The sequence below is a fragment of the Crocuta crocuta genome, unplaced genomic scaffold, assembly GCF_008692635.1.
Source record: "Crocuta crocuta isolate KB4526 unplaced genomic scaffold, BGI_CrCroc_1.0 scaffold636, whole genome shotgun sequence".
Taxonomy (NCBI): domain Eukaryota; kingdom Metazoa; phylum Chordata; class Mammalia; order Carnivora; family Hyaenidae; genus Crocuta; species Crocuta crocuta.
The window spans coordinates 380,690-396,131 of record NW_027530380.1 but is presented as its reverse complement, the minus strand read 5'-3'; the positions used below and the strand labels follow the sequence as shown (position 1 = coordinate 396,131).

At 56.1% G+C, this 15,442-nt stretch overlaps 1 protein-coding gene across 5 annotated transcripts in view; it reads left to right on the top strand.

The window, feature by feature from the left end:
- PPFIA1 (PPFI scaffold protein A1) overlaps positions 1–15,442 on the top strand; it is an 87,108-nt gene that overhangs the window by 21,585 nt on the left and 50,081 nt on the right. For all 5 annotated transcript variants that reach the window (XM_077766515.1, XM_077766514.1, XM_077766513.1 and 2 more), the window contains exons 2-6: positions 12,913–13,014; positions 13,293–13,457; positions 13,851–13,925; positions 14,517–14,618; positions 14,831–15,052. In XM_077766515.1, the coding sequence (XP_077622641.1) occupies positions 12,913–13,014; positions 13,293–13,457; positions 13,851–13,925; positions 14,517–14,618; positions 14,831–15,052 (666 nt within the window). The remainder of the gene's footprint in view (positions 1–12,912; positions 13,015–13,292; positions 13,458–13,850; positions 13,926–14,516; positions 14,619–14,830; positions 15,053–15,442) is intronic.

Below are 15,442 nucleotides of genomic sequence, written 5' to 3'. Positions count from 1 at the left end.
AGGAGCCGGGTTAACACGGAAGGGTATCTGAGTGACTTCATTTTACCAATGTGGCAGATTGCGTCCGACCCCAGGCCCCGTCAGCACCCCCACTTCTGCGGCGCAGCTGGCTTCCGATGGGAGTGGGGGCGGCCGTGTTGCCGGTGCCCTCGTTCAGTGGCGTCACCTGTGGACGGGCGCAGGTGCTGCTGGCCACATTCGTAGTCGCGCGACTGGGATGGAGAGCCTGACTTGTCGCCCCACGCGGAAGGATGGCCAGCTCCCCGGGTTCGTGGGCCGGAGGCGTGTGCAGCCCCGGAACCACGCCAGCCCCCTCACTGGTGGGCGGCGAGCACCAGAGCGGGCCGAGCGGTGTGACAGAAACAAAACACATGTTCCAGTCCCCCTGCTGCCTCCAAATGTTGATTCCAGACGGGAGGCTGAGGGGTCACCTGGAAACTTCCGGGGCGGACCTGTGCTTTGCCAGGCTCGGACAGGGCCCCCGGCGGTCAGGGGAGCACTGGCCAGTCACAGGCCTGAGGCTGTGAGGCAGAGAGGACATCTGTGCATGGAGCACCAGCGCCGTTCTGCTCAGGGAACCGAGGATCGGTTGGAGCACATGTTGTGTGTGAGGCACAGAGCGGTAGGCGAGGCGTCCAGAGAGAGCAGCGGGGGGAGAGCTGGCGGAGCTGGCTTCCGGAACCACCCCTCCAGACCAAGAAGACGTGGTGGCCTGAGCAGCGAGGGAGGCGGCAGGCACTCCAGAAGACGCCGGTGTGAAGTAGAGCCTGGCAGTCCGTTCACATGGAGGGAGACGGAGGCGGCCGCGTGGTGGCCGGGTGTCTGGCTGGGCCGCCTAGATGGATGGGTCCTGTAGCGGCGGCGCGGACCGTCAGGTGCACACTGCGGCACGGAGGACGCCGACAAACTCAGCTCGGAGGAGATGGTTTGAGCTCCTAGAAAACCTGGAGTGGAGACACATCGCGGGCAGGTGGACAGCTGCCCAGAGTGGGAGGGGGCGGCCGCGGACAGTGGCCAGGCAGGCAGGTGTGTGGGGTGGCCGGGGACCCGGCATGCAGCAGGTAAGGGCAGGCAGAGAGCATGGAGGCGGGCCGAGGCANGGGGTACCCAAACTGGCCCTGGGTCGGCAAAGCTGAGGGCGTGCCGGGGTGTCCGCCAGAGCGCCGGCAGCGCAGGGTGGGGGCGGAGGCCAAAGTGCGGGCACTGGTGAGAGAGCAAGAAAAGGAACTGGGGACTCGGGAGGCTGCGTGTCCCCGTGGGCCCTGCACGTTCTGCTCGTGTCCTGTTTTATTCTGAAAGAAGAAAAGAGAGGGGAGATGGGTCTTTTTTTAATCCAAAGCAAATACATACTTAAAATTTAAATTGAAAAAGAATATAAGTTGAAAGTCTCCTTTCCAGCCCCCTTTCCCAGTCACGGGCTGACCTTCATTTGCAGTTCGGTGGGCGCCCGTCTGTGTTTTATCTTGTACACACATGAAAATACACGTGTGTGTTTGCTTTTAACCAAATTGAAGTCACATTGAAGTACTGTTCTGCACCGCGCCTTTCTGGGTTCAGATTATTCAGTCTTGATTATTTCATCGCTAAATACTGAGTATGAGTATACATTTTTTTCAGTATTTATTGCTGAAGGAAACTGACAAAGAAAAATAAATTGTATTGGAATTTTTTTACTTTGTATTGGAATATTTTTACTCTGATGCTCGCAAATAGCGATCAGTGATGGAGAGTCCAGCGCTGTTGCACTTACAGGGGCCCTAAGTGTCGAGTGAGCCCACGGGTCATGTTCTGTGGAGGTGCAACGTTTGCTGCTTTCTTCCTCGGTGTTCCTTTCTCTCTGCTCTCCCCTCAGGAGGTTACCACGTAGACAGTTATCCAGAAACTTCTCATAGATGGATGGCTGTACGTATCCTTTCTGAGCCTGCTTTTAATTAAGACGGGGGCTTTGGAACCTAAGATTTGCTGATTCGTGTTAGTACATAACCATCCCGTTTTTTTTCTATTCTGAATTTGACGTGCTTTTAAACCTCAAGCTGAGGCACGTAGCTTCTACGGACAGAAAATAATCCAAGCTAGTTCAGCCTGTCAGGTTTTCAGGTGATCCTTTCTTTTTAATTTTTTTATTTTTAAATATATATATATTTATTTAATGTTTTTTTTGTTTCTGAGAGAGAGAGCGAGAGCATGAACAGGGAAGGGTCAGAGAGGGAGACACAGAATCTGAAACAGGCTCCAGGCTCTGAGCTGTCAGCGCAGAGCCCGACGCAGGGCTCAAACCCACAAACCGCAAGATCATGACCTGAGCCGAAGTCGGACGCTTACCCGACTGAGCCCCCTAGGCACCCCTCAGGTGATCTTTTCTGTTTGCTAAAAATGAGAGCCTGTTTCTGCCATGCTCTGTGTCCCTGCACTGGGAGCACGTGGATCTCCGCCTTCTGTGAGGCTCTGTTCTGTGGCAGCAGGTTAGCAGAAGAGCAAAAAGTCATTAAGAAATAAAATGGATGGGGCGCCTGGGTGGCTTAGTCGGTTAAGCGTCCGACTTTCGCTTAGGTCATGATCTCGCGGTTCGTGGGTTCGAGCCCCGCGTCGGGCTCTGTGCTGACTGCCAGCTCAGAGCCTGGAGCCTGTTTCAGTCTGTGACTCCCTCTCTCTCTGACCCTCCCCTGCTCACACTGTCTCTCTCTCTCTCTCTTAGAAATAAATAAATAAAAAAAATAAAAAAAAGAAATAAAATGGAGCCAGTGATGAACACAATCAAAACCGAAAGCTGTGGTAGTGTGACTCAGGTGACCAGAGGGAGAGTGCGGGACAAGGGAGGGGTCAGACCTGGGGTGGGCGCGAGGTGTCACCACTGCTTTCCACCCAGAGTCCTCCTCCTGGAGCCGCCGGGACAACTGTGTTCGTCACTGTGGGAGTTGAGTGTCGCATCTGAGCCATGGGACTTCATTTAAAGTTGGCCTGACTGCAGTGTCTGGTGTGTCTGATCAGAGCCTGTTACCCGGATCGGAGCCTCTGGTCCTCACGATGAACCCCAGCGTTCTCAAGCACTGCGTGGAACTGAGTTCTTGAACTGATTCTAATGGTTAAGTGTTGCTTTTCTTATTCTCAGTCTTGGAAATGTCTGAAGAAACACAAATCTGCTTGGCTCAGACCTCTATTTTAAATTGAGATTCTTCCAGTGACTGTCATATCTATTCGGTTTCAAAAAATACCTCAAACTTGAGTTATGGTAAATAGAACGTCACCGCGAGTAGTATGTTTGGTGTGCAGTGTTTTTTAAACAAACATTCTTTCTGAAGAGGAGAGAGCGTGGCTGCTGTCACGTGGGTTCCTTGGTGGTGACCGCAGAGGTCACTGCTCCTACTTGGGGCTGCCTCGGCGGCACCAGGTTTCTCTGCAGCAATAGTACAAACACAGCACACATATGAACATGTTCTTTTGGAATCTTAAACTCTGGAATTTCCTGTCGAATGTTTATCTAAACTCCTAAGTTTAAATTTGCTTTGATTCTTTTCACTTGAATTCTTTTGTCCAAAGAGAAAGGTTTTTCTTTAAGGAGTAAAAAAATTGACAAGTTTTAGAAATTTGTTTTCTACTGTGGCCATAGTGGTGTATCATGGAGTGATTTGGCTGTTGAATTTATTGTAAGAAACACATTTAACCAAAACAATGGGAAGTAAGTATATTCTCTTGATCGGTGAACAAAGACGGTTTGGGACCTTATGGAAAACATAATGGGGCTTTAGACTTTGGTGATGAAGGAGTTAGAGGAAGAGAGCCGATGGGGGCGAGGAGGTAAAAGGGGCTTGTGGCTGAGTGCACGTGGGGCCAGGCCAGATCCCATCTATTGCCCTGAGCAACTACCAAGATCGAGGAGGCAGTGTGGTGTCAGTCTTCTCCTGAAGCGGGCGGGGAGTGACGGGTTCCTCCTGGCTAGGGGGGTACAAAGAGACCGGCTCCCCTAGCTGGGGGCGCGGGAGTGACAGGCTCCCCTAGCCGGGGACACAGGAGTGTGCAGTGACTGGCTCTCCAAGCTGGAGCATCCTAGGATTCTGGAGCCCAGTTCTCACACCCCCAAGCTTCCGGCGTCCACTTAGTATGTTTTGACCAGGTATTTCGTTTGAAGCTAGTAAGATCTTTTTGGCATAGATGGTAAGACTTTTAAAATGAAAATGCTGATATCCGCCCCCCCAGACCTACGGTCACAAGACCCTGCCAGGTGTCAGTGTTCTGGTCCGTTGCCCTCCCCGTGTCTCTGCTTTCTTCCCCACCCGCCAGCCATCCTGCGGTCTGTCTTCACCGCGGGAAGCTGTGCCCGTCAGGTGTGTTTCCCACTTCATGACCAGTGGCCGTGGGGCCCTCTCCTCCAGGGAGCCCTCCTTCTCCCCAGTGCCCCTTGCCCGTCCTCACACCTTATGCAGAGCTGTCTGCGTGTCACTTGCGGTGACACTGGGAAGGTCAGAAGAGGACTTGCGTAAATGCCACCACACAGCTACCGGGCCGTCTGGATCTGCGCCCCCATGCTCCGCTGCCGTTCCTTCCACCACGGGAAGCCGTGTGCTCCCAGGAAAGGCCACCCGCTGCACCGCCCCTGTGACCTGCTCTCAGCTGCTCAGAGTGGCTGCTCTGTCAGCCCCCCTCTTCCCTGGGTTCTCCCTCCAACAGACATCTGGGTCACCCCCCGAGACCTTTCTTGAGCCCGTGTCTTCCGTGGCCACTGCCCTGGTCCTCTCTCCCCCTCGCTCAGGCTTTGCTGCGTCTCCTGCTGTTCCCCGCTGACCTCTGTGCGGACAGGCCTGCGGCCCCCCTGTTCCAGGTTCCCCCACCCACTTCCTTTAGGTGGTCCGCAGCTGAGCTGTCTGGCAGCGTCAGACGTGCCGGGAGCGTTTGGCCCTTGAGATGGCCCCCTCCCCATCCCCTCCTGCCTGCTGGCCGCGCCCCATCTGTCCCTCCTTTCCTGACCGCCCGCCGTTAGACGGCGCACTCCTTGGACCTTACCTCCCCGTATCCGCACTCAGTGCCTAGTGATTGGCCTGGAGCAAGGGTGCTCTCCCACCTCCGCCGACACCGAGCTCCCGGCTGGGAGCCGCGGCTCTGCTCTGTGCTGCCGCTGGCTGTCCCGTGACCTCCCAAACGGAGTGCGTCCCAGACTGAGCTGTTAGCCCAGGAAGCGGTGGCTCTGTCCTTCACCTGCTGGGGCCAGAATCCTTGGAGTCATCCCGGCCGCGCTCTCCCCCTCCTCTGTCAGCAGGCGCTGCTGATAAGCCTGTCCGGAGCCCGCCTGCCTCTCCCGTGCCCCAGGCCTGCGCGTTGCTGCAGCGCCTGACCGGCCTCCTTGCTTCTGGCCTCCCCCTCCTTCCAGGGGACCCTTTAAGACTGAGCAAGGGCCCAGCAGGTGGCCCGGGGGGTGCTTGTGTTCCGGCTTAGGATTGTCTCTCAGGCTGCAGTGCCCTAACCCGGGTCTGGAATCAGATGCTCATTCCCACAGTGGTTGCCACGGCCTGGGAGCTGGTGCGTCACCCTTGTCTCCCCCCACCCCGCTTCTGCGCTGCTCCAGGGGCTTTTGTTGACTCAGCGAACCCTTTGTGTCTGAGCACTGCCTGGGATTCTGAGCAGTTGGCCTGCCCTCTCGGCAGGGCCCTCCGTCTGTAGACGGACAACTCCCGGAGCCTTCGGGATGGGATCTGGACTCTGTTCTGTGGTGCACAGGGGCCTTCGGTCCGCCCACTGATGCCCACTGCTCGGGCCCCAGCCCTCTGCTGCCCCTGACGCCCCTCCCCACCGCCAGACGCTTTGTGATGGGGCTCCCCGTCCCAGCTAGCCGGGCCCTGCTCACGGCTTGACGGCCGTGCCCTCTCCCGCAGCGGGCCCTCGGGTCAGCGTGCCCGCTCCCACCACAGACTTCCACGCTGCTCGCCGGCCCACTCAGGGCCCCGGCCTGCCAGGCCTGCCACGGCCTCATCTGTCCGCTCCGGCGCAGCGCCCCGCCAAGGGCCCAGCTCTCCCGTCCCTTGTGCAGCCGTGGCGCGGGTGAATTGCGACTTCCGGTCAGGACGGCCGCGCACACGCGCTGCGACATACCTCGCTCCAACGGCAGCAGGAAAGTAAAACTTAAGTAGGGAAACAAACCAACCAAAAAAGACAGCCACGCCCCCAGAAGAGAGTGCCCCTCAGCACAGAAGCCGCAGATCCCAGCGTGGTGGCGCGAGCGGGCCAGACTGCCAGGCCCGCTGTGCCCCAGGCGCCGGGCACACGGGGCCGTGGGCAGCCTGGCTCCCGTGGGCTGGGGTCCCAGGGGCTCCTGTGTCTGGTGGAATTAGAGCGAAAATCAGACTTGCCGCTTAAAGCTGCGTTTAGATGAGGCTTCCACACGTTAGGGTCAGTGTCCCGGGACACCAGGCGTTGTGGGAACCGGGGGGCCCGGGTGGCTGGGCCGCACCACGCGGTGACTCCCACAGGACCTGCACCGTCTGTAAGGACCAGGCTGCAGAACTGCTGTCACCGTGGAAACCCAGTGCTGGCCTGAGGCCTTGGGAGCTTGGAGGGGCAGTGGCTGGACACGAGGCAGGGAGGGAAGGGCCAGCGACATAACCTACGCGGGCCGAGCCCAAAACCAGGCCCCACAGCCTCCAGAGTCGGCATCTTACGGAACGATGCATTTGCTCCTCTCAAACGCACCGGTAGTCTGTACAGCTGTCAAACAAGCGTGTTTAAGATGTTCCATCCCTGAGAGGAAACAGGAAGTTCTAAAGCAAACAAAAAGGAAACCAGAGGAGGAGGGCACGACAGAAAACAGTCTGCAATCTAGTGAATGAAGACAGTATTGGCTGGGACGATGGACTTTGGACCGGACATAATTACAGACAGAATTAGTGAATTGACCCAGATTCCTGCACAAGGGGAACAAGTTGATGAGGTAAACATTCAAGGCCCTGAACCGGGCGGCCGACGGCCGACTCCCCCTTGGACTCGCCCACCATGTGAGTAATCACAGGTCTTGTGGAGGCTGCTTTGAGTCTGGTTCTCCTTCACCTACAGCAGGACCAGTGTTTTCTGATCCAACATCTTGAAGATTAGATGCAAATCTCTCAACGTTAGGCATCGGACGACCTGACGGTCAGCTAAAGTTCTTTAGCGGAGCCCATGGAAATCGAGGCATTTGGTCGGATTCCCTCAGGTACCCATGGGCGGAATCTCTGCGAGACCTTGTTGGGAGAGCATGGCTTTGTGACCGCGGGGCCCGGTTCCGGATGCTGCCTGCCCGGCCTCTGCAGACAGCTGAACGCCCAGCAGACTCTGTCAGGTTTGAAGACCCGTTAGGATTGTTCTCATTTCGTTTTGCTGTCATTTTTGTGTGTGTGTTTGCAGGTTTGCCCTGAAATACTGAAGTAAAGTTGTCGTGCTCTTTCACGGGAGCAACCTTGTGTGCAAAGAGCAGTGTGTGTGTGTGTGTGTGTGTGTGTGTGTGTGTGTGTGAGAGAGAGAGAGAGAGAGAGAGAGAGAATGAATGGCCCTTAAATATCTATGACATAAATTTAACATCATAAGCGGTTTGTTGAAGAGCTAGCTGATTACAGTGATGTGGGTGACAGAGGCACCTGTAAGGCCCCTGCTGCGTCCCTGAGCACACTCAGCCGTGAGGTCCACACTGCCAGCCGTCTGCTCTGTTGTTCTCAGTGATGCTCTGGGATAGAGGTGCCCAGTCAGATTCTGGCTCCTTCTGGGAGTTGTACCTGAGGCCGTTTGATCCTGTCCTGGCCCTGGGAGGGCGCCTCTGTCCTGCACAGGGGCCACCCTGCAGGCTCGGCTGAGTCCCCGCCCAGGTGCCTTTCCGTACTACCTCCTCTGGGTTTAAACTTTGCCCATAAAGTCCATTCCTTTGGGAAGTGGCTAGGAGTCATCTCTTCTGCCCTTCTGTCCCAACACCATCTCCGAGCCAGAGCTGGGGAAAGTGGCAAGCTTGTCCGAGGGACACCCCTGCTCTAGGGGCTGAGCTCTTACTCGGTGGAGGGTGGGCAGCAGCCCGGGGTCCTCTTCAGCCTTGCTGTCGTGGTCTCAGAGCAGAGAGTAAGGGCAAAGGTGACCAGGGCCCAGCCTTCTCAGCCCGCCCCTTCCAGCCTCAGCTCCCAGAACCAGGGAGCCCCTGCCTTTCCAGCACAGTGCCCAGGATGTGGACTCTGTCGCCGACCGGTGGCCGGGGCAGGATGAGAAACACTGATGTCCTGCTCCCACCCCCCACAAGCCTTTGGGCTTAGAGACATCACGGAGCCCCGCACTCTTGTTCCGGGTGTGTGGGGGGGAGATGACGGAGCCCCGCACTCTTGTTCCGGGTGTGGGGGGAGATGACAGAGGCCTGCACTCTTCTGGGTGTAGGGGGGGATGACGGAGCCCCGCACTCTTCTTCTGGGTGTGGGGGGGGATGACAGAGCCCCGCACTCTTGTTCCGGGTGTGTGTGGGGGAGATGACGGAGCCCCGCACTCTTGTTCTGGGTGTGTAGGGGCAGGAGAGGGAGCCCCAGGCTCCTGTTCGGGGCAGGGGTCAGGGGGGGCAGGGGCAGCGATTTCCCCTGCTCTTGGCTGCAGCCTCTGCAGTGGAATCCTCACCCCCCAGAGCCGGGAGGAAGTGGGAGATGGGGGTGTGTGTTAGGGTTCACATTCTGCAGACTCATCTTCCTTACTGAATCTTCATAGATTTTTAAAGAATAGATGTTTCTTCGTTTGTTGTGTGCCTTTGGATGCTTTGGGGGCTGCATAGTTGGGGTGTTGTCCTCCCCTAGGCGTTCTGGGGGAGCAGGCGTGTGGGTTTCTCCTGCAGGGAAGCTGGAAGCTGACCACCCAGAGCTGTGGCCACTGGAAGATGACACTGGTTAGAAGATGAACTCGATAAAATGACCAATAGCTCATAGTTTGGGGTGCCGCCCTGCCCATGATCAAAAACCCACGTATACCTTTTGACTCCCCGCAGACAACTACTAATACCCTCCTGTTGATGAGAAACGTTACTAGTAACAGGAACAGTCCATTAGCGCTTATATTGTATGTCGTACGTGTCGTGAACTGTGTTCTCAGAGTGAAGTAAGCGAGAGAGAGGGCGCTCAGTTACAGGGAGGGTAGATCAGAGCGCTGTGCTGTACGAATACGGCTTATTATCTGCTTTCTCGGTGAACATCCATCAGAACCTGCGTCAGTGCGGTCTTCCGCGACACAGGGCACTGCAGGCGCTATGTATATCACCAGCATGAGGCGTCAGAAATGAGAAGAATGCGGAAGGTTCATGTTTATTTCCAGGTGTGACAGCTCATGAGTTGACAGCGAGTCCGTGCCGGTGTGAGCACTCCCCGATAGCCGGGCGTGGTCCTTACGACGGCTCCTCACGGCCTGTAGTCCGCTGGCGAGTGGATTGTGACACAGCGTTTCTAGCCTGCAGTGTCACAGGCTTGGGCACCGTGTTACGTCATAAAACCGCCTGAGATGGACTGAGAGGCATTCTCTCCGGGGGCGGGGCGGGGGGTGGGGACATACGCCGTAAGGTCATGTAATTCTCCGAAAGCAAAGTTGTGAGACAACACGTTACTCATTTTATGTCACATCTCAGTCCCTCGTGCCCATGTGAGGATAGGTGCCCACCTGCACACACCTCTCGCACACGGTGTTCTTCCTGACGAACGCCTAGGTGATGGTGACACACGTGTGCGGCCTTGCCGTGCTCTCGCTCCGTTTTCACATGCAGACGCGTGCACGGCAGGCGAGGTTATTTACTGGGCGCGTGGTGATCATTTGCTGTCTGGTAAGTGGAGGCGGGTCCTCACGAAGGTCCTCATCTGCCCACCTTCTTGGGGGTGGGCACCCTCGGTACAGCTTTCCAGAAGTGCATTTCTGTCTCCCCTCTGTGCCTTTCCGTTTCCCTGCAAGGTCCCTGCAGACGGTTGGCTCTGGTCCCCGCGCCCATGCCACGGAAGGGCCCGTGTGGGGAAAGGAGCCGGGACTCCGCCGCAGCGCTCCTCCTCGCAGCGCGCTTTCCACGCGCTCCCTCCTCGCCCCCCAGCTGCTGCGCCGGCTCTCCTCCATGCCGCTGTCTTCTGTGACCTCCTCAGGGTTGTGCCCTGAGCCCTTGACCTTCTCCAGGGTCCACATCCCCCGTCCCTTCGTCCCTCGTATCCACGATCTCGTTCACGACGTCCCGGGTTGTCTGTGTCGCTGGTCCCGCGAAGTCCTGCACAACATTTAGACAGTTTCTCCAGCAGGGGTGTATTTCTTGTGTTGGGCTTGATGGTTTCCACGGAGTTTTCTGTAACGTACGTGGCATCTTCCAGACTCCACAGTGTCCTTCTGTGGTGGTTCTCTGTTGTAGCATTGACTGTCCTTTTCATAAAGCGCGTGCCTAATGAGCCTGATGGGTCCTCATGGCCCCCGATCCTTTCACTGAATTAGAGCCGCTGTGCTCCAGGGCAAGTGGGCCGCCACGGCAAGTTCAGTGCCGACTGGTGGGGCTCTGGGTGGCCAGGACGTCGTCCAGGATCAGGAGAACTTGAAGGACAGTGCCTTGCTGTCAGGGAACTCCCAAATCGAGGGACAGAGCCTCGATGGAACTAGTCCAGAGAAAGAGTTCTGGTGCTTCTTGCCTTCAGGGCCCCGGGGTGAGCGTCATAGATTAGGGCCTCCCTGACCACACCCCCGACTGCGTGTGCATGGGCGCAAGCTGCTTCACCCCTTCCTGGCTTACATCTCGGTGCTCACTCCTCTTCCTCACGAATAAATGTCCTCTGTGGCATTGTCCCACATAGGCCACTTGCATCTACATCAGAAACCCGTGCAGGCAGACATCGACTCCTCAAGCGATTTTCTTTTTTTGTTTCTTTCTGTGTCTGAGTATGGCTGAGGTGCAGTGTGCACTCATTCCTGCTTCTTAGCGATCTTCTCCGTGGTGTCCTTCTCTGTGGTGTCTGGGAAATCGTGTCCTTCCTCTTGGTGGTGGCAGCTGCTTCTGCTATCATCTTGGCAGTTTTTAAAGCCAGATCCCTTTCTAAAATCACCAAGCCATCCATCCTGTGCCGGCATTGAAATGTCCCAGCTTTCGATCCTTTCCTTCCTTTTGCCTTAAGCTGTGATGCAAGACCTCACTTTCCCTGAAGGTTGAGTCAAGTGTGTAGGTGTGTGTCTCACAGCAGTCCTGTGTCCACGGAGATGCCACGTCTTCCACACGAGACGAAAAGGCGTTTCACCAAAAGCACAAGGTGTTTGCGTCTGCCGGTGTGGCCACCACAACAGCTGCGTGGATTTCCTTCTTTGTCCCTCCACGGTCCTCGCACTGGCCGGCTGGCAGCCGCAGGCCTCAGTGCGCGTCAGGCGGCTTGGCCTTTCCTTGTCCTGCCACGAGTCTTCTCCCCGCATCACCAGGGGTACTTTGTAACGGTCCCGGGGTGTAATGTGGGTTTACGGTGTTGTGCTCAACGTACTGAGAACTGCGCAGGAGCCCCGAGAATCACTTTTACTGTGACGCGCGATTTACCAGGGAAAGGACCTGCCCACTGCGGGGTGATTAGCGGACTGTTGCAGCACTTGAGGTGAGCGCGGTAGCAGCAGGAGGTGGCTCACAGTGACCCCCCACCCAGGACTGCGTCTGCTGCGGCTGATTTTATGCGGTCAGGACTTCGTACTGTGTCTTCACGTTTCTTTCCGTTTCTCTTGACCACAAATGGCACCGCGTACCGTCTGTTTATGTGCATGAGTTTTGATCAGTTTTACCTCTTTATAGTAGATTTGTGGATGTTTTCAGTAGTAGATGATAAAATAGCCTAGTATCTGCCTAGATTTCTTATTTTCATGGCCTATGTTTTTCTTAAACTTTCAGGCATTTCTAGGCTACTCAGTTCATCTGCCAGTCTTCCCAGATTGTCGCACATCTCCAGAAAATTTTCCAGTGTATTTTAAAAAAAAAAAACACCCACCCCACGTGGAAGTGGGCCTGCATAGTTCTACATCACGGCTCGGACAGGCTTCTGTGGGTGAACCTTGTAAAGTCGGATTGCAAGGAATGTGGTCAGTTCTGTGGTAATGTTCCCCTTGCATGGCAAAGGGTTAATTTAGGTATGCACTTGAAGTATGTCACCTGTTTGTAAATTGACTTTCTAGAATTGCCTAAATCAACTACTTTCTGTGTTTTGAATGTCAGGTTGTTATGTGAACCTTTATTCTCTCCTTTTCCTTCAAAACTCTGGGCTCCTGCTGGCTCGGGGGTGAAGCATCCGACTGTCGGTTTGGGCTCAGGCCACGGTCTCATGGTTCGCGGTTTGAGCCCCACATTGGGCTCTGCGCTTGACTGACAGGAGAACATGTGTCCACCTCCTTCGAGCCACCTCTTCGCCGTGTCCCGGCGGGAGCACTCAGCATCGCCGGGAGAGCAACCCACGTGGGGTGGGGGCCCGGCCTCGCTCTCCTCAGCGACACTTCATCCAGAAAGCTTTCTGCTTCACTAAAGAAATAAGTCTTAAACTCTCCCTTTCTTCAAGAGGCTGAGCAGCATTTTTGGAAAGTCCTTTTCGTATGGTTGAGTTTAGTGGGGCCGCTTCTTCCAGCTACTAGACCAGCTTTTGGGACCCGTCAGCCCTTCCCCACAGCCACTCCCCAGCCCTGCCTTCCACACGGGGCCAGCAGCTGGGGACAGGGAGCAGCCTTCCCAGCTGGTTCCCGCCCCAGCAGTTTCCGCGTCACGTATCTGCAAGGCACCTGTCCCCTTGCGTGTTGGGCCCTAGGAAAATCCCTGGGACTCGTGTGGGTCGTGAGGAGGGGGCTTGTGCACGCGCTGGGGCTCAGGGGTGGTGGGTGGGCCGGCTAGGGAGGGCCACGGAGGCCTGATGCGCTGTGGCTAAAGACCCCCGTCTCCCTCCGCTTTTGTCCCCTCCCTGCCTCCAGGAGTTTGCGGCGCTTACGAAGGAGCTCAATGTCTGCAGGGAGCAGCTCCTGGAGAGGGAGGAGGAGATCGCCGAGCTGAAGGCGGAGAGGAACAACACCAGGGTCAGTAGGTGCACTGCCGCCGTCTCTCGACTCGGGACACGGGGCACTCGCCTCGTCCACGTGTCCCCGTGGAGCTGCCGGGACCCATGAGTGCATTGTTCTCAGACCTTGTGTGATCCGTGATGAGAATTAACACTACTTTAACACGTTCGAGGGGGCGGCTCTCGGATTTGAGACTGAGTTGAAGGGATTCAGACTTGGTTTAGGATTTGGTTGCGTTGAGGCCCGAAATTGAACGTGCTCTTTCAACCCGCTTTCCCCCCGGCCTCTCCCGCCAGCTGCTTCTGGAGCACTTGGAGTGCCTCGTGTCCAGGCACGAGAGGTCTCTGCGCATGACAGTGGTGAAGCGGCAGGCGCAGTCCCCGGCCGGCGTGTCCAGCGAGGTGGAGGTGCTCAAGGCCCTGAAGTCCTTGTTCGAGCACCACAAAGCTCTGGATGAAAAGGTGCCCGCGGCCACGGCTGCTCCCGATCTGCGCATGCGCCGTGTGTTATCAGGCACGGCGCCTGTGTGTGTGACTGGAGTTTCCTTTTAAGCTTCTTGAGTTCTTGTGAGAAGACAGTTCTGTAAGGTTAACTTGTAGTGGTTAGTGGTTGGCGGGCGTGCACTGTGTATTGACTCGCTGTTCCGAATGGAGTAATGTAATTTATTTAGGGGAAGACTTCTCTCGGGTGTAAAATTTAAAGCCGTTAACAGGCAAGCTTGTTAACATTAGCATCTGTGAAAGACATTAACGGCATCCTGTCCTGTCATCTGAGGCTAAGGGGACCTTTGGGTAACTGTACGCTAAGGGGTAATTAAACACAGACACGTACAGACTCAGTCCCTTTGTTTCTAGGTGAGAGAGCGGCTACGAGTAGCACTCGAGAGGTGTAGTTTGTTAGAAGAAGAATTAGGGGCCACACACAAGGAGGTAAGCTCGAGACACCACAACGGGGTTTATTTGAGGGGGTTTCATTTTTTTCCCTTGTTTTTAAAAAATGTATGAAGCAGAGCGGTGGGGCTGGCACATGTCGCTTACCTCCCTGACCTCCGAGCGATGGCCGGCGCCCTGCACTCTCAGCGTGCAACCCATGACACAGTCTGTTTTTATTTATTTATTTATTTATTTATTTATTTATTTATTTATTTTTTAATATTTTTATTTATTTCTAGGAGAGAGAGAGAGAGAAAGCGTGAGCAGGGGAGGGTCAGAGAGAGAGAGGGAGACACAGACTCCAAAACAGGCTCCAGGCTCTGAGCTGGTAGTCAGCACAGAGCCCGATGCAGGGCTCGAACCCACGAACCGCGAGATCATGCCCTAAGCGAAAGTCGGACGCTTAACCGACTAAGCCACCCAGGCGCCCCACACAGTCGGTTTTTAGTAACTCATTTTCTTCCAGCTGGAGAACATCACCACTTACGTCCCCGTACTGTGCTCACAGTTTGCAGCTGTGTCTTTCAGGGAGGAGTTTCTCCATCTTTACTTATTTCCTCACTTTTCTGTTCAATTCTCTGGTTTTAGCTAATGATTCTTAAAGAACAGAATAATCAGAAAAAAACACTAACAGACGGAGTGCTTGACATAAACCACGAACAGGAAACTACGCCGAGCACGAATGGAAAGGCAAGTCCTTAGGCTTTCTCTCTGTCTCTTCCCCGGTCCCTCTGCCCGTAGACGTGGGGCCTCGTGCAGGGCTGTGCGGAGAGCCGCTGCTGAGGGGCGTGGCGCCCTCGCGCTTATAGATCGCGGGACTTGCCCCATTTCCCGCAAGTGCCCTGTTTCCTAGCTCACCAGACCAGGCTACTGAAGGATGCCCCCCCACCCCCACCCCCCAGAGATCTTCAGACGGCTCTCTAAGCCACGAGGAGGACCTTGCCAAGGTCATCGAGCTCCAGGAAATCATAGATAAGCAGTCAAAAGAGCAGAGCCAGATGAAGGAGCGCCTGGCTGCCCTGTCCAGTCACGTGGCGGAGCTGGAGGAGGACCTGGACACCGCGAGGAAGGACCTCATCAAGTCAGAAGAAGCGAACACGAAGTTGCAGCGAGATGTCCGTGAAGTGAGTGGCGGTAGGAAGGGCCGCGCCGTCGTCCAGCCGAGCGTGGGGTGCTGGGTTTGGTCGGCACCCGGTGCGTCCTTTCTCTCTTGTGGAGTTTGAACCTTTGGAGTTTTGTAGAAGTGGCAGCGGAACAGAACGGTGCTCCAGGCCTGGGGCCGGCTGCCTCCTCAGTCTGCGGGGTGGGGTCTCCCCTCCCTGGGCTCCCCCCTGCCGGGGCCGGGCCGACGGGTAGCGCCCTCGGGTGCGGGGTGTGGGCTGTCTGAGCTTGTCCCACACCGCGCTCGAGGTGGTCGTTTCTGGGAATCTGATTGTTGTCTCAGAAACAGGTAAGGGTGGGACGGCCTCCCTGCGCCTCCTCCTGTCCCGTGAGCTGCCCTCTGTGGACAGTCT